The sequence below is a fragment of the Poecilia reticulata genome, chromosome 21 (assembly GCF_904066995.2).
Source record: "Poecilia reticulata chromosome 21, P_reticulata-male-v2, whole genome shotgun sequence".
NCBI lineage: Eukaryota > Metazoa > Chordata > Actinopteri > Cyprinodontiformes > Poeciliidae > Poecilia > Poecilia reticulata.
The window spans coordinates 10,180,195-10,198,469 of NC_088850.1; the positions used below are offsets into that span (position 1 = coordinate 10,180,195).

Consider the following 18,275-nt stretch of genomic DNA (forward strand, 5'->3'; position numbering starts at 1 on the left):
GGAATTACAGTTTCCTTCTTATGATAGAATGATTTATTTCCTTACTGAACTGTGGAGCATTCTGCAGGCCACAGGCCAGCAGCTACTCCTTCTCTTCCTAACATATCATCACTTTCTTTGTTTTTTTCTCTCTCTCTGTCCTCTAAAGCTGACAGCCACCCTGAGGAACCTTGCAGATCATCCTGATTCCCGCACGCTCTTCGTCTCCTTCTATGTAATTCCAGCCCTCTGCCTGGTTTTGCGTCATTACTGCGAGGACAAAGACATTTGCACCAACATTTCCAGAATATTTAGGTACAGTCATTTTATTTTGTTATGGTTTCATTGTTTTATTTAAAGAAAAGGTATCATTGCTCTCTTTTTCACACGAGATTCTCCGCCTCCAGGGTTCCCTTATGCTGCTAAATGAGTTCTTGTCTAATAACGAGAATCAGTACCGTCGGTAGATCTGAGGTTGATTGTACAACAGTTTTGATCTGAAGCGGTTTCACTGAAACAGAAACAGTTTCTGTTTTCCTTTGTCTGCACTCATCAAAGTTTCAAATCTTAAATGCTGACTGTCTTGTATTTAACTCCATTGATCTTAGTCTTCAGTGTTGCACGATGCGACCTCATAGCATGATGCTGCCACCACCGTGTTTCATCATGGGTTTGGTACATTCAGGGTGGCATTTAGTGTTACTTTTCTCCACGCACCGCATTCAGAATGTCACCAGCTCACCTTCCACCTTGTGTTTGTTGCGTCTCCTTTCTTCTGTCTTCCCTAGTGATGTTGCTTGTTTACCACCATTTGCTTACAAAGCACTGAGGTCTTTACAGAACATTTGAGTTTAAACTGAAATTAAATTGAGCCTTAATTACCACTTAGGAGACCAGTCAAGGCAATTGGTGGCAGTGCGTTTTATTTAAAGGTATCAAAGTAAAGGGGGCTAAGCATAATGCAAAAGGAGATTTAACATCTAAAGAACTGAGAAAAAGGTCAGAAACCTTCGAAAGTTTTTTTTTTTCTTATGCTTTGAAAACGTGGCAGAGCTCAGCCTCTCTTTATTTGTTTGAACAGTTAGTCTCCATGGCAGCGTTCTCAGTGGGTTGATTGGTCGGTGGTATTTATTGTCCCTTCTCTCCCTCAGTAAACTGTCCTCTTACTCCGAGTGCTGTCTCGCTTTGGCCCGGACCCCCAACTGCTACTCTCTAATTTTAGATTTGCTGAGCAAACATCACCAAAAGCAGGTGAGTCCACAAGCCCCCTCTGTCTTCTCATATGTGCCCTTTGCTCTCTGTATGTAATAAAGAGTAAAGGCATGTTCCTTTCAGGCTTACAAAGTGTTTTTTCCCTCTGGTATGCACAAGTCAAAAAGGTTAAAGAAGGGAATAAGGAAAAAAATAAATAGACATAGTGAGCTTGAGTTGATCCATGAGTAAAAGTGATGTAGAGAGTTGATTGTAGGGAACCTGCAGTTGGGATAATTAAAAACTTTAGTTTAAAATTTTTAATTTGAGATTCAGAAAGTAACTGGGCCTAATCCAGAGAAATATCTAAGCAAACTGATTTATAATCTCTAATTTCAGTAAAGTTAACGCCGTCAGATTTGAAGGGTCATTAGCGACCCGTCTCCATGTCTCCTCCACAGGACCTTGTTGTACGTCTTCTCTTCACGCTCGGCAACCTCACAGCCAAAAGCGAGGAGCCTCGGCAGGAGCTCTTTCAGTGCAACGACTGCATGCCTACGCTCCTCCGACTGTACAACAGCTACCAGAGGAGAAATGTGTCATCAAGTACAGTCGTGCAGAAAGAAGCACCTTCCCCCAGAGAACCTGCAGCAGCAGCTGCTGCAGCTCTGACCGACGACGTGCTGGTGAAGCTGGTCAGGGTGCTGGCAAACATGTGCATCCACCCGGCTGTCGGTCCGTCACTGGCTACAAACACAACATGCATTCAGCTTCTGACGGAGACATTAGGTGAGAAGAGAAAAATGTGTTTTAGGCAAAAATCGATTGCACGCAAAAGCAGACTTTTCTTTCTTTGTCATTGCTTTTACTTTTTACATGAATGAAGTTCTCTTTTTGCCAAATGCAGGGAATAATTTAAATTGTGGCTTACGATAAAATTTAGTTTAGACTTTAGACATTCACAAAGCACGCAGAACATTCGTTTTATTCTCAGCAGAAAGCAGGACTCTCCACCTCATTGTCTGCACACGCATGAAAAGCAATAGATACAAAGTAGGTTTCTTTCATTTGGTGTTTGTGTTTCCCTTTTTCTGTTGCTGGCCAGAGCATCTGCCCACATGGCCCATATCAAAGACTGTGACTGGTTGCATCAAAGAAAGATTTTTTATTTTATTCTTTTAAGAAAATCAGTCATTTTGATTAGTTTATAATTAGCTGGTTAGTGGCGTTTACATGTGCAAGGCAGCCAACCACTTCCCCGGTGCTGGGAAACCCATTCCTCATTTTGTCAGTTCTCACCATCTCGGTGCTTTCTGCTCAATAGATCACACATCCTCCTTTGGTTTACCTGCTTTTGCAATTCTGACAGAGTGTAGTGCTTTGCTGCAGGAGCAGGATGTGCTGTAGCTTCTCATAGCCGACTTGGTTTGCTTGCATTAATTTCTTCCATGTGGTTAGTTGGTTTAGGACAGGTTGAGCCGACATGTAGGAGGGTGTGAAACTCTTCATGTGCTGCTTGCCTCCTACACATAACTTTTTGACAGTTGGAGGCGAGAAATAAACAGTCAGTGGCAAAAGAGTTAAAAAACAACAAGTCACATGTAAATACACTCCACAAGTGGGGCACGAAACGAAAGACTGAGAATGTAAGATTGATACGAACATCAAAGACGGAGAGGAAAACTTTCAGTAAAGGATGAAAAAGCGAACTTGGCAGATTGATGTCCTGTTTTGAGTTTGCGCCGCACCGCGTTGCTTTCTGTTGCACAGTTTCGAGGGAGGCAGGGGGGGGGGCACAACAAAGCATCATTTCCAGTCAGAACCAGAAACAAAATTCTGTGAGACACAGGCGCCGGCTGACAGCTCAACCGCAATATCTGCGATTTACGACCGAGCACACAACATCTGCTGCTATATCAGGAACAGACTTCATTCGAAGGCTGCTCGCGGTCACATTCTTCATTGGACTTCGTCACATTGACCTTTGTGTTATCAAATCAAGTGCATCAGGCTGAAACTAATACGAAAGGCAGTCATATTTGTTTTTGTCGCATCTCTATTCTAAGGAGGCTTAAGGAGCAGAAAGAGCAGGTGTTTGAATGGTTTAATCAGATCTTTATGTAACGTTTGTTACAGTCAGCCATTATTTAACAAAGCATTTGAACTGTGTTGTGTTCATCTGGATCCACCTTCTTGACTGTAAATAACAGCAATTTATTTGTAGCTTTGAGAAAATATATTTCCCTACATATTGAGCTGAAATTAGTATAACACTGGAATAATTTATTTATTTTTTTTACATAGTTGAGGAAATCAGGTTTTCTTTCAGTGAAATGCAAAATGTGGTATTTGATTGTTGATTTTGTTTTTTTTTATTGTGTCTGTGTGACATTTGTTGGGCACAGAGCTGAGGTGTGTGGAGGAGAGCGAGGACCTAATGGTGAATGTGGCCGCCGCCATTAATAACCTCTCCTTCTATCAAGAAGAAAACTCTGAGATCAGACGCAATCAGCTCACTATTGCAAAGTGTAAGACTAAAGGATCAACAAAGCTGAAGGCGAAGCTGAATGAGCAATATTCTGATTAATGCACTTTTTTTTCTCGTGTTACAGTGATGTTGAAATTGCTGCTTAGTTCAAGTATGGACGCCATGTTAGAGGCCACTCGCGTCTATGGAAACTTGTCACTCCATAAGGATGTGCGGGACTTGGCTATGCAAAATAAAGGTATTCATCCAATGAAAGTACAAATCAACAATTATGGTCTGATATGAGCTTGGAAAACCTGCTGCTCCAAACTCTTACCTACTTCCCTGTATGCTGCTTCACAGCCTCTTTGTATGGTGCTACTGACATTATTGCGAAAATAATCATAAGCAGGCATTGTGGGAAAAGTCCTGCACAAACATGTGTGCACACTTACCTGAACAGAAGTCATCGAGGAATTTCCCCAGCAATCCTTTCACTTTCAACGTTGGAAAGTGTTTTAGTTCTGTTATCCAAAAGTAACGCATATAGTTTGAATAGTTTTGCACTGTATTCTTAATGTATATTTGTAGACATTTAGGGTTACATCACAGAGTTTGTAGTTTACCAATTCTTGAAAATGCAGAAATGCGAGATGTTGTGATGTATACCAGGGGTTCTGAAGTCCTTTTAGATTTGTCCCTGGTCCAAAACACCTGAATCAAATGAGTGAATTACCTCCTCAGTGTCCAGTGGAGTTCTCCAGCGTCCTGCTAATGACCTCAGAATTTGACTCAGGTGTGTTGAAGCAGAGACATTGGTCCTAGAGTCCGTTAATGTAAAGGATAAAAAGGCTCATAACATTTTTATTCTTAAATTTGATTAAACCTGTTCTGGTTTTGGTCATTCGGGATTACCGCATTTTTTTTGTTAAATGTGACAAAAAATGTCTGGCAGAGAATATTGGGGTGCACTTGTGGATGTACTTTAAGGGCAACGCCTCAAACACATTTCTTCCTTGTGTGGCATCACAGAGAAATCACCAGAAATTGGCAAAGATACCAGGAAGAGAAACACAAACCTCCTTAAGTCTGGTTCATTCTTGGATGCAGTTTCCAAATTGCTGAAGGGCCCTCGTTCATCTGTTGAGTAGGAAGCGAGTAAAACTTATTACCCACAGTGAAATGAGTCCCGCGCCGACACAGACTGAAAAGCATTTCTTTAAAATCAACATAATTAAAAACAGATTATAGTTTCCTAAATACAGACAATCAGACAAAATGATCCTTAATTTTTGGAGACAAGTTGAGTGGTGTGATCAAACCTAAGCTGAAGAATTTTGTGGTCATACATGTAGTTCGGGTTCAATTTAAATCTGTGTTTCAGAGCGGCCATCACAAAGCCCATATTTCAGCCCCATAGAAAATGTAGCCAGGTTCTTTGTCAGATGGTGAGAAATAATGGTTATCGGTGTTTTTATGCAGCATACAGTACATTCATATCTGATTTCAGCTGCAATTTACTTCTAAATCAACTTTAAAGCACATGGTTCTTAAGCTCTGACGCTCCACGCAGTGTGATCCGTGTGCCTCTGCATAATGCTGGAGCTGGGTTTATCTGCAGGGCCAACTCCATATAACATAAACATGCCTGCTGACTCTGGTGATTGCAGCTCTCTTTATCTCCCCCATTCTTTGTCCACATCCTCTCCCTCAGTGCACAGGTTTGTGGTGACTCTGCTTGACTCAAAGAGAGCCGAGATGTGTTTTTCTGCCTGCGGGGTCCTGACCAACCTCGCTCTGGACCCTCCCAACAGGGTTTGTCTCACGCTGGAGGGGGCTTCTGCAAAGTAAGGACAAAAGCACTTAGAGATAAATAGCCTCTCTTTGTATCTCCTGCAAACGCTTTGGGGGCCGAATGTGGTGAGAAGGCACCTACCAAGCTACATCAAAGCGCGCTTTAACATATGGTCCTCTTGGTGTTTATTACTGACAGCTTTTAATTTTTTTTTTTAAATCATCCTTTTACTGGCATAATTTGCTACATATCGCCATGATTCTCTTAATGTTCTGAGCTGATAAGTAGCGTTTGGCAGTTTAGCTTAGAGGACTACAGAAAAGCATAAAGTTTAGCTTAATGGCAAAACAGAGCAGGCCTGGGGTTTGTTTGTTTAAAGAATAGCTCAACTCTTGAGGAAATGGGATTTCTAGCTGAGACTGAGATAAGAAAATAAAACCAATTTAAAGTTTATGTAATAAATCTGTAGCCGGAGTCAACAGGATACCTTCCTGACTTTCTTGGTCAGGAAGTTATAAAATAAAGTCGTCGTCCCAATTGTTGTCTGTCATTCCAGAATAATTTGTATGTGTTTAACTGATGAGAGCTGGAGCTGACAGAAAGTCTGTGCAGTTCTCTTTTGGCTGTAGTTTTCTGTTCTCGCCTGAAAAACTAAACACTGTTGGGACATTTAATTTTATTTCCACCTCCCACACTCTGTTCTTGTCCAGATGAATGCCCAGTGAAGTGAACCTAATGCTCACCAAACCTGATGGTCATGTGCGTTCTCCTTCCTCGAGTCACATGAGGATTGTGTGTGTGCGTGTGTGTGTCTGTGTGCGTGTGCGTGTGTGTGTGTGCGTGCGTGTGTGTGTGTGTAGGTTGGTGGACTGTCTGAGAGATTTCGGGCCAGCTGACTGGCAGTTGGCAGGCCAGGCCTGTCAGGCCTTGTGGAACCTGATTGGTCACGGCTCCGACACGCTGTTGCACGCAGAGGAGAGAGAGAGGCTGCTGGAGATCCTCACAGTGTACTCAGGTTTGTTTTATTGCTGCTTCTTACATAACCAGTGGAGGGACGCAACCTGGAAAAGAACAAACTCCTCCTAAGATCGGTCACCCAACGAGGGGATGACACATTTATTCCATCCCATAAATATATCTCTTGTCACACAGTGACTTGCAAAAGTAATAATACCATTTGAAGTTAGATTAGTTTAAATGGGACTTTATGTGATGGATCTGCAGAAAATATTGGATTAATGTAAATTGAAAAGACTATCTTAAAGGAATTTCCATTTTTCTTTAAAAAGAAAAGCAGAAACAGCTGTAAACATTTCAGGGAATTTCTCTACCAGCTCTTAAAATCTACACTGCAAAAACACAAAACTATCCCATATATCTCTGGTCTAGTTGTGTGATTATTTTTGATGCTTCTCAAAGATTTCTCACTTCTCCCTCAGATAAAGAGGAGACTCTGAAGTGGACGCAGAATGAAGATGAGCAGGATTTCAACAGAGCATGCTGGGAGTCAGAGTTTTTACCTGTTGCTCAAAAGTTGATAAAGGTATTATATTCAGTAGAAGTGACAACCTGACAAACAGATTTGTGGTTCCAGACAAACGTCTGTTCCTTGAATATGCTAAGTATGGAGAGCTCCAGGATAAAAAGTATCAAAAAGTCCCAACAAAGCTTGTCATCCAGCCTCTGTTTTGTTTGTCAAAAGCTGCTCTTTTTCGCAGAGGGTGAGGTCACAAACATTTTACAGTCACTTTAAAGCTCTCAGGTTGGGAACATGAAATATGTGGCGGTTAATCATTAATGTGAGCATGCAAAACATAAAATGTTAAAGGAATCTTCAAGAAAAAAAAAATATATATATATATATTTTTTTTAAATGTGTGCATAAATGTAAAAAAATATATTTTGTTTTTACCTACATTTTGGGACCTCTGTGAAAATGTTTTAATTGATACTTAAGTCGTTTTGGTTGATAGACATGACATCATAATCCAGGTTTTATTTTTCAGTTATTTTGGACTTTGGATGAACGTTCCAAACTTTTTTTCCGCAGTGGATTTTTGTTATTATATGCTGTGATACTCAACTGATAATGTAATCTTAAGCACAGTTTACTACGAAAGAATAAAAATGTTATTGTCTGGACAATGCGAAGAATTTGTGTATGAAGAAGTTGAAGTCAAACATGTTTATTTGCTTCTTACAGCATTTATTGTTACACAGATAAGGGACAAGGCAGTGCTTACAGGTTACACTGAATAGCCAAAGTACAGCGTTTCCAAATTACATAATTATGACTCGGAAGAAAAGAAAACAGGACTTAAAGCCATGACAGCTTCCCCCAACTTTTTGGACATTGGTGACCTTAACAAGCACAAGACAGGTCGATGTTTTGAAATAAAAACACGTTAGTTTTGAGACATTGCTCTCCGATATGAAGGTCGGCCTGCTGGTTGATATCAATGTTGTTGAATTTGGGATAACAGTGAAATTCTGCATTGACAGACATGCCTGTGTGGCTCTATGGGGGAAATTCACAGATTACTAGTCTCGGGTGGGGAGTTGGCATGATGGTCAGGAGCAAAAAGAGACTTTGACCTCAAGCTCACCACAGGAAAAAAAGGGACCATTAACTGATCCCCCAGTGAGTCATGCAGCTTTGAAGCAGGCACAGTAAAATAAAACTCACATGAAAGTCCCTGAATTGTACTGATGATAATAAACTGAACTATTCCCCTGAGCTCAGCTTACTAGTGATGATCTCAGCTTTTTGTATTCAGAGCCTTTAGCTTTAAAAGGCCCCACTTTGTGTCATTTTTTTCCATGAGTTATCAATGTCTCCAGTTTTTTTGTTTTTTTTTTCCAACCAAAACTATGTAACTCTACCCAACTATGATGCGAGCTTATAGTTACGGTGATTGTGCTTGATTCCCAAATTGTATTGGAGTACGTCTCTTTCATGAAGTAGTAAAAGTATATATATATTTTTAAGGACAAAACTACAAACAGTACACAATAACTCAGTATTAGTTTATTTTTTTAAAACTTTTTCCATATTTTCATATAAAAAGTGTCAGTAACTGACATCAGTCAGGAGTTTGAAAGAAAAAGAAAACTTCCACTTCCTCTCAAACCACTTTCAAATGTACCATTCCTTTATCATTGCAGCTCTGCTCCTCCTCACATCATCGTTCGCCTGATTTTCTCAGTCCACCCTCAGAAGAAAGCAGTACTTTACTGATTTTTAGTAAACAAAAGAAATAAGCAGAGACCTTAAACCTCTGATTAAAATAAAATAAAAACAAAAAAAAGCTGCTTTTGCACTGGTTAGACTTTTCCTCGCAGGGAAATAAGCACAACTACAACCTTTTTGCGTTCGAAAGCTATCGACCGCAGGCAGCCCTGTGTGAGCTCTGGATCCCCCGAGCAGCAGCCCAAAGAGAGTCTCTGCTCACCAAAGAGCACTTTTTACATGTTAAAAAAAACAAAACAAAAAAAAACAGAAGAGGTATTTTTACTGGTAAAATTCACAATCAAAAGCTTTGAAAGAGTTAGGTCAACCAGTCAGGCGGGATAAGCGGAAGACGAGATATGACGGAAGCAAACCCCCTCCTGGAGAACCTGGTTTCCAAACTTTCTATTCGACTTACATTTCTATGATTTTTTTTTTTTATCCCAAGACAAGAAAAAAAAAAAAAGACATCAATGAAAATAAGTTTTCTCACAATAACAGAGCTACAGCAGAAGCAAGAAGGCTTTCCTTCAAAGTGCCTCGCTTTTTTTTTTTTCTGAAACAAATGAAATTCCAAGACATACATTTCTTTTTCTTGCCTTCACTTATTTTTGTGAAGCACACACACTCACACACCTCAGTCTTCAGGATAAACAGAACTCATCCACACCTGTACAGTCAAACTCAAAAAGGGCTCAGACAGTGTTCTTTTGAGTTTTTCACCCCACATGCAGGGGTTTTCACACTCCTCGGATTAGCTTACTTTGACGTTTGAGATTTGGGATGTGGTTAAGGGAAAAAGAGGGCGGGGGGTAATGCAATGGATGTTTAATGGACAGGGGCTTTTATAAAGGGATTAAGGGAATTGGGTGAGGGGTGATTTTGGGCATCAATATGATCCCTCTAAAATACAACTGGGAGCAGCAGCATCAGCACGTACGCACACTGTGCTGGATATAGTTCAGGCACACGTAGAAAACACTGAAACAAAAAACCAACAACAACACATTAAAACCATCCCCTTCTCATACAAAAGTGAAATAAAAAGATGTTTAAGAAACTAAACAAACAACAGTGACGACAGAATCAAAAGTGCAGGCTGGGTCTGGCTGCACAGCTTTCTTTCTGGGAAATTTCACCGGGATTCTCAATCCTAACATGAAGTGAGACAGGCAATGCTGGAATACTGAAATGTAGTCCTGGATGTCTCCGGTGTCGACGCTCTCAGCCAGTGCAACCTCCTGCCCCCAGCAGGGCTGGAGTTTGCTCAAGGCTGTCCTCTGTTGGTCGGTTTTGGCACTGCAGGCAGCGTCTGACTATTTGTTTGTGGATCAACTTGTAGTTTGAGATGACGTTTCTCCAGTAGAAAATCTTCTTCCCTTGATTTCCATTTGTTCCGATCTTCTCTGCAACGTCCAACCAACCAGCATTGTCAAAACCGAGAGCTCTTTTCGCTTCAATCCCCAACACCCCTCCCTCCCCCACCCCACAAAAAAACCCTCCCATGTATGCTTTTTTTTTCGTTTTTTTTTAAGTGTTCCAGAAAGAGCAAAGACGACAGTAAAAACGCCAAAAGCACTTCATGTCATGTAGCGGGTGATCGCTCTCAGAGCGTATAACAGTTCTGCTTGCATCCGTGCTTCCATAAGAAGCAGATTAACGTGGACCTGCAGGAGGAGGAAAAAAAAAAAGTGACATTAACGCACTGCAGCAGCGCTAACCACACATAAAGAGCTCAAAACAGGAAATTCAGAACTGTACCTTCTCGGAGTGCTGAAACTGCCTCCAGAAACTCTCATACATTCGTTTGGTGGTCTTCTCAGGGCTGCACACCATGGTCTTGATGTAGATCTTAAAGCTGCGGTCCAGAAGCTGATTTATCTCCCCATAATCATAGTCGTCATACCTGAGGAAGACAGTGGAAAGCCGTCAGGAGCGAGAACAGAGAGCGAGGCAGAGCAGATTTTATTGCCAACATAAAATCAGATCCTATCCGGTGACGGACCTGATGCCAAACATGCAGTGGATGTAGTTCCAGATGGCTCTGCGCAGCATGCTGGTGTCCACGTCCTTATGGGTGGCCATGGTGTTGTATGTGAGGTTGTAGGCCATCTGAAACTTCTCGTCCAGCATCTGGCCCACATCAGGATACAGTCTGTTGACCAGAGAGAAGCCGTGGTCCTCCCAGCTGTAGTCCTGCGAGAAACAGACGCAATGTCTCAATAATGTGCATCCGGACCGCGTTCTAAAGCCGCTTCGTAAGACTGCGTCCGACATTTACCTGCGCTCTGAACGTGGGCACCTGCTCCCCCCTCCTGGAGAAGTCCTGGTAGCCGTAGCTGGTGTCCTCAAAGTGACGGGAGATGTCTCTGGAGGGGACGCACTCCTCGTCCTCCGACATGACCACCAGCATGCTTTCCGTCTTCTCCCTTTCAAAGCGAGTGGCCATCTCCTCCTGGCTGGCCTCTTCGTCGTCACGGCACTCCTGCAGCTGCTTCATCCTCTCCATCAGCTCCTCCACCTCGCCGCACATCTCCTGCGAGGACGAGAGCAGGTAAAGAACAGCCGGCGACAATAAAGCGCCTGCTCGGTTGGGCAGATTTTCCTCTTTGCAGGCGACCCACTCACCTGATTGCCCAGCAGATTGTCGTGGTGATTGGCGTGGCCGTTGCCGTTGGCTATGTCGCACACACAGTACTGGCTAACGGAGGGCGGTCTGAACGTGTGTCCGCCGTCGCAGTTGATCTCTGGCATGATGCCGCAGCCGAAGGTGAAGGAGGAGAGGGAGTGGTAGTGGGTGAGCAGGACCACGGCGTGGATGAGCTCTGCAAGGGACCAGCTGTGCTCCTCGGCCTTCAGGAGGCGCTGAAAGCAACAAGCGGGACAGGTTGCCGAACGGAACCACAACTGGAGGTCCGGTTCTCGCAGGCGCAGCCCGGGATCTCCCTCTACTCACCTCGATGTGCTCCTTGGTGAGAAGCCACGGACGGTGGGCTAGGATTTTGTTGATCTCCCCGAGCTGCTGCAGCTTCTGCGGCGCTTCGTTCAGGCCGTTCAACCACTTGGTGTTCCCCCCGACCTGAAGGAAGTCGTTCACGTGCAGGTTGACCAGGTAGGAGCACTGGTGGCGAGCAGCCGCCTGTACCGTCGGGTAATAAGATCATCAGATTGACAGGGGGAAAAAAAGGCTGATTCAGTAGTTTACGTGGGGAGGGATGGGAGGAGAAGGACATACCATAATGCAGATGTAGTGCCTATAGTGCAAAGGCAGGGGTCCGTCCATCTGCAGCAGGTAGTGCTGCGTCCGGAGAAAGCTCCCCAGGTACTGTGGGTGGAAGCTCATCACGAGGGAAACGTTGTCCAGCCGATGGAGGGCTGCAAATGCATCCTCAAATATCGCCTGCGTCCTGGCGTCCACTTTACTGACTTGAAGAATCTAAAATAAATAAATAAATAGCTAATTAGTCGTTTTGTTGTTTACAGCAGATCTTACAGTCTTGTATGAGATTAGAGATTGTCTCCTACCTCTTTTTCAGGGATAAATCTGCTTGGTCCGCTTCCTAGGGGTCTTGGGATCCTTATGCCTAAATCCTATAAGACAAGAAAAGGGGAAGAAATATGATCAGTTAAATGTGAGAGGAAGGCAGAGGAAAGGAGAAGTGAATGCTGCAGTTAAATGGTGCTAGAGCCTCCTCTCTTTTTCTGCTGCAACACCGAAAGAAAATCAGATTCGAGTCTCATTTCCGCATCATATATTCAGTTTTTTTTTTAAAAGTAAAAACAACCTGAATGATAAGCAATATACCCTCCCCATTCACAGAGAAATCTTTACATCGTCTTGTTTTGTCCAGTAACTTTCCGCTTCTTGTCCAGACATGTCCGCTTAGCACACGCTGGGAAGTCCGGCAGAAAAGCATCATTCACAGATGACACCGTGTCTAAAACACTTTTAAATGTATCCTACATATGCCTGCTTCTTAACAGATGAACATGTATGATTTCCTGCCTAGTGCTTACAAGTCTTCACTCTCGTAAACAAGTCTGGACAAAAGACTGCACTGCAGCCCGTCCGCTGGAAGGACAAATGTCGCTTAAAACAATTCACAGAAATGTGACACCGTTTTTATTCACGCCCAGCAAGACCAGACACTGCAATAATGCAAGACATTTTTCATTTTTTTTTGCGTCATTTACATTACCTTTTTGGCGAGCCGTTCACAATGGGTGCATATCTTAAACAAGTCTGTCACTGCGATTGAATTATTCTCCACGTTTTCTGACGGTGCGATGGCGTGCCTCATTTCGTTTCCTCCGTTTTTCCTCTGCTTCTTTCCGCGGAGCAGAGAATTTAAAAAAAATAATAAACAGTGTAAATTTAAATGGCTCTGTTTCCTCCTGTCTTTGTTCCTTGGGGCACTGGTGGGGGAAAGTGGCTAGGCAAGCGAGCACTCAGCTGTTGCGGCCCCCTCAGCAGAATACCGTCCTTTACAGCTCATACATTCGGTAAATAAGTCGAGGCTCGCGTGAGTGACACCACCGGCAGCCAATCAGAACGCAAAAACAGATTGCAGACAGCCAATAGCGGTGCCGGACCCTGATGAGGCGTGGCTAAGCGTGAGGAACGATTGCGTCCTAAACGTGAGCAGAAGGGGGGTGTGACAGTCCCCCTCTAAGAAAACATCATCACTTCTCTCTGCTGCTCCTTTTGTTCTCTGTTCCTATTGATCATGATTGAATTTAGTGTTTTTCTTGCTCTCTGTGTGCTAACTAAAGCCTCCAATCGACTGCAGCCGATTCCTGAACGATCTTTCCACCCAAATCAGTTCAATCAATATTGATATAAAAGCAAGATTATAGCTCTGCATTTCATAAAATAGACCCGAGTAATGCTGTAAGGTCAGTTTTAAGCAAAGATAGCATGTTTTCTGTGTGCATCATTGCAATGTGCATGAAAACAACAACCAGCTCTTGCAAGCAGCAGCAAGCCCCCCCTGTCGGCTTGTTGCTGTACTGAAGGAGTAGGGAGAAGAGGGGGTGCAAGTAAGCTGAGCTCCCAAGCTCTGTTTGGTGAGCAGCAAAAATAATAATATATATATAAATATATATTCAAAAAATAGACAAAGAGGTCCTCTGAAAGGACCGGCATTGCCACACCGAAATGGATGGCTGCATGAGCTGCTGTAACAACAACAGCCCTTCAGTTTGTGGTTTTGCACCACAGCCTATCACATCACAGATAAAACCATTCCTCCGCCAATCAGACCTCACTGAAGAAGGCCTATTAAAGCCAAGAGGAAGCAGAGATAAGAAACGGACAGCTCAATAGCTTTGTTTATGCCAAGCCTGACAATAACATGTTCAGTGGAACGGCTTTTAACTAGTTTAAATAAAGCACAAGTTACTAAGTAAATGATTCCTCCCCCTATGACATCAGGATGTCACTTTAAAAGACAAATTTTATTGGTACATTACAGTTTCCACCTGACTTTGACCTTGTTTTGATCTTTCCAATGAGATTACTGTAAAAAAAAAAACACTTCCATAAATTGGAAAGAGCCAGTTTCTTTGGCATACAATGACCAAGATGAGAATCTTTCATCAACTCAAAGAAAATTTTATTTTAGGGCATAATTTGATGTACCACAAAGTATTATTTAATATTTTTTTTAATTTTTTAAACAAACTTTAGTATCAGGCAAAAACTGTTTTCAAATCACTAACTGAGGTGATTTGAAAGGATGATGTAATCAAACATAGGCCAATGAGAAAACAAATTGCCCCTTCTTGCAAAATCAAACAGTGTTTAGCCTTTTTTTGACAGTTTAGTTAATTTTCCCCTTGAACCGATTACTGCCTGACCTCTCGTAGCAAGAAATCCCTCAAGCTGGACCTGTCGGACGACACGAAGTAGGCCAAAAGATCTGAAAAAGTAACGTATGTGCCATGTGATGGAGAATCTACAACCATCACTTCACACACAGTTGATGTACAGCCTTATCTTTCTGAGATGCTGCAGCATGCGACTAGTCAGGACATCGGAAACTCTCCACAGAAGTGTGGTTCAACATTTCTCCTCGAGATTCATTGTTATTACAAAAGCTTTTTGGAGTTGTTGCCACCAAGGATGGCACAACCAGTTGCAAGATTTAGGAGGAAAATTTTCTTTTCAGATGGCCCAGGATTTTTGGGAGAGCTTTATTCTCTTAGTAAGTGACATCATTATTTAAAAAAAATATCTCTTATATTTGATGCGGTTATCTTCATCGGATGCTAAACCTTTGTGAGCCAAAGCATTTAGATGTGACAAAAAAAAAAAGCAAACACAGCAGAAATCGGTAAAGAAACAAATACTTTTTCAAAGCAATGTGCACCCAAAAGCCTTAATAAGGGTTTAAATGGTGCATTTAATGCAAGGTACCACAGCCAAGACAACATCTATATTCAACATTCTGGACAGGCCACAAATAAATTGCAGCACACAGTGAAGTGCTTTTGTTTTCCAAATGCAAGCAGGCACACCAGAAAAGCGTCGTATTTTGGTGGCTGTGGGCACACGCAAGCCCATAAATATCTGCATGTCATGGTTATTAGGGAAGCTTTAAAATAACATGTTTTTGCAGCTAATTGGGGAAAGGAGGAAGAGAGGCCGTCTACCACTGAAACATTCATCCATTAACATTAGTATTTGTAGTACTCTGAAAGGTGAAAAACAGATAAACAAGTTAAATTTGGACATAACGAGCTAAAGAGGAAGTTAAAAAGAAGGCAGGCAAGTCAACAGCTGTAAGCCTGCCCAGCCAGTTTCTCAACCACTCGCTAGCCCCCAAGCACTGATAGCTGTTTAGCACCGTATTCAGCAGGTTCATTGTGTGTGTGGAGCCAGCCCCTGCCAGCTCCTCTCATGATGCCACAGGGTGGGGTGCTGGCCGGTGGTAAACATGCTCCCACAACTGGAGTCAGCACTCCCGGGCTTGCTGGGAGTCCCATGGCTCAGCAAAGCTGCACAAGAGGCTGGTCAGCATTAGGGCTGACGACACACCAAACCTTTTCACATAAAAGCGCTTAGGCTCAGGGGGTCCGGCCTCGCAGGCGCGGCCAAACACTATTGTCAGCGTGCACGCACTGACGAGGCAGTTAGAGTTTGCACATCCGACGTGCTCCTATGTGTCGGTCGGTGTTTTAGTAAATACTGTACAACAGAATTTTGAGTTTTTGTGCATCATTTTGCATCAAAAATGAGACTATTCGTGCAATAAACCTGGTTTATTTCCAGTATTCATGTCCCTAAACAGCCACAAACTTCAATATTTCTTTCCCTGGGATTATATGTGATACACCAAGACAAAGTGGCGCTGAATGGAGCTAAATACAGGACGATCTAGGAATAAAGCTGTCCAGAATGATGTTCACAGACTCCCTCCATTCAATATGTCTAAGCTTAAGTTAGTTTGCAATGAAGAATGGGTAAACATTTCACTCTCTAGATGTACATGGCCTTGGCCTTTGTGATAAAACACGATAAAACGCAAGGGTTACACATACTTTTGCAGGGTTTTGTAAATTTTGCTATTTTAAATTAGAGAAAAGTGCATTAATTTTCCATTTTTAAGGGGCTCTTTGCTACATTAACAGCGTGTGGATGAACCGGTTTGGAAAGATCTCACGTAAAAAATAAAATAAAATAAAATAAAAATCAAGAAAGTACGACTCTCTAGACACAAAAGTGATTTTAAACAAAGTGACATTTTAAGGAGTGAGGTCTGCACACCCACCTCCAGATTCCTCAGGTGTCTATAGATAAGATTATTTCCTGCATTTCATTTTCCAGCATTGACATGATTAAAGAAAACATGCCTTTGCTGCTGTCACAGCCTGCTACTCTACACACATATTCTCGTTACCTTTTGAAGATTGTTCAGAACACAATGTGACATATAAAACCACACTGCGGATGTCTCAGGGGAATCTGAAGACATACATCGTTAGGCGTCTCACTCATTGTGTTTGATGTCACCTGCAGGGAGCCTGAACTGTCAATCAGCTATTCTTAGAAGAGGAACTGCAGCAAAGCAAATGAGAAAACTATCAAATCACTGGGTGAAATTAACCAGGACAAGATATTTTGAGAAGTTTTTCGCTGTTGCTGGGAATACACCTGGAGTCCTTTATAGACAGAAATGGCCGACGACGTGCCGGGAACGATCGGACTCTCAGAAACAACAGGAATCATCTCAGATTTGTTTGAGGTACTCATCAAGCTAGAGGAAGGGCGTGAACAATGGATACGTTTCCACTTGATTTAATGTCAATGAAAATACACTCCAACTGCTGGAAAAGCAGGGGAAAGAAATTATGTTATTTCTTTCACATTATAAACAAGATGAAAAGCTGTTTTTCCCCAAAAAATATTTAAATTCACTTTTGGTCTGCTTTTTATAATCTTAAAAAGTTGAGAAAACACCTTCAGACAATTTTAAGAACCATGAAAGATATACACGTTAATTAGGTATAATTCATAGTTCATCTGCAAGATTACTTTAAGGTATTTAAAACATATTAAAGAACAAAGTAGTCTTCAAAAGTAATGTGAATTAATCTAACTGAACAATGTGCATTTAAGGCACAAACATCAATGAAGCATTATTAGCTAAAATATAAAATAAAACTGGTTTATTTAAAGTTTAAAGTACTAATATACAACTCTGAGGAAGAAAGCTGTTGTAGCACGTTTTCTTATCTCGCCATGTATGATGGTCTATCTAAAAACAGGTTTTGCGTGGGTGTAAATGTGAAGAAATCAAATGTATTTGTGACACATCAAGTCTTGCTCCATTTATAGAGCATTACTTATGATGTTCTCAAATTACTGCATCTACTTAAAAATGTACAACAAAAGTTTATGACACTTTCCAAGTGCTTTTAATGAGAACAGAAAACCAATTAGTAATCCAAATGTATATTTACTGTTAAATTGGTGATATATGGACTCAGTCAGGTGCTTCTTGTGCAGAATATTATTTAACAAGCTAAAATGTGACCTGATTCATTAATCAGGCCATGTGCTCTGGTTCAGCCTGCACTTTGCTGCTGCTTATAGCTTGTTTAACTAGTTTAAAACTCCTGCCGCTCCTTTAATTTCCAAGCCAATTAGTCTTTCTTTCAGCCAGCAGACCAGCAGTGCACAGCAAAATCAGTCATGGGTGGTTTTAACAGACTATTTTCTGATTTTATTAATTTTAATACCAATAAGTAGCCCATACATAAGAAAAACTAATGTAAAGTTCACTCTTGCAATATAGTTTTATGCTCACATTAATCTTGTCCAGTAACCAACCTGCACTCTGTGAACAGCTACTAGTCTTTCAAAGTTAATTTATCTTCCTTTATAAAACCACAGGTTAGATGAAATCTTAAGTGCAAACACCAATAAGTGCTTGTGTAAAAAACAAAAAAAAACTACTTTGTGGAATATTTTCCACAATGTTACACCAGTTATAACGTAAAATGTGCTAAAGAAACCAGTGATTAAATCTGAAGCATGTGACAATTTCGTAAAGTGAGTCATTTTTTGACAAGTTACTAACTTTGGGAGCTACTTTCTCCTTTCCAGCTGT

General features: G+C 41.8%; 2 protein-coding genes across 9 annotated transcripts in view; one reads left to right on the top strand and one right to left on the bottom strand.

Annotated features, from left to right (window-relative positions):
* The window catches only part of armc2 (armadillo repeat containing 2), a 29,876-nt gene extending 13,107 nt beyond the window's left edge, over positions 1-16,769 (top strand). For 6 of the 7 annotated variants that reach the window (XM_081602655.1, XM_008397663.3, XM_081602656.1 and 3 more), the window contains 8 exons: positions 149-294; positions 1,131-1,230; positions 1,632-1,959; positions 3,576-3,698; positions 3,783-3,896; positions 5,352-5,484; positions 6,293-6,447; positions 6,872-8,740. In XM_081602655.1, the coding sequence (XP_081458781.1) occupies positions 149-294; positions 1,131-1,230; positions 1,632-1,959; positions 3,576-3,698; positions 3,783-3,896; positions 5,352-5,484; positions 6,293-6,447; positions 6,872-7,005 (1,233 nt within the window). In that variant the 3' untranslated portion in view covers positions 7,006-8,740. Of the gene's footprint in view, positions 1-148; positions 295-1,130; positions 1,231-1,631; positions 1,960-3,575; positions 3,699-3,782; positions 3,897-5,351; positions 5,485-6,292; positions 6,448-6,871; positions 8,741-16,681 lie in introns of those variants that run through there. The other variant, XM_008397665.3, reaches the window with a different exon arrangement.
* Positions 8,441-18,275, bottom strand: part of sesn1 (sestrin 1) — a 60,264-nt gene continuing 50,429 nt past the window's right edge. Inside the window, exons 1-9 of one of the 2 annotated variants that reach the window (XM_017302263.2) lie at positions 12,861-13,148; positions 12,187-12,252; positions 11,897-12,097; positions 11,618-11,800; positions 11,290-11,526; positions 10,943-11,197; positions 10,667-10,857; positions 10,423-10,567; positions 8,441-10,328 (exon numbers count right to left, since the gene is read on the bottom strand). In XM_017302263.2, the coding sequence (XP_017157752.2) occupies positions 10,242-10,328; positions 10,423-10,567; positions 10,667-10,857; positions 10,943-11,197; positions 11,290-11,526; positions 11,618-11,800; positions 11,897-12,097; positions 12,187-12,252; positions 12,861-12,962 (1,467 nt within the window). In that variant the 5' untranslated portion in view covers positions 12,963-13,148 and the 3' untranslated portion in view covers positions 8,441-10,241. Of the gene's footprint in view, positions 10,329-10,422; positions 10,568-10,666; positions 10,858-10,942; positions 11,198-11,289; positions 11,527-11,617; positions 11,801-11,896; positions 12,098-12,186; positions 12,253-12,860; positions 13,149-18,275 lie in introns of those variants that run through there. The other variant, XM_008397660.3, reaches the window with a different exon arrangement.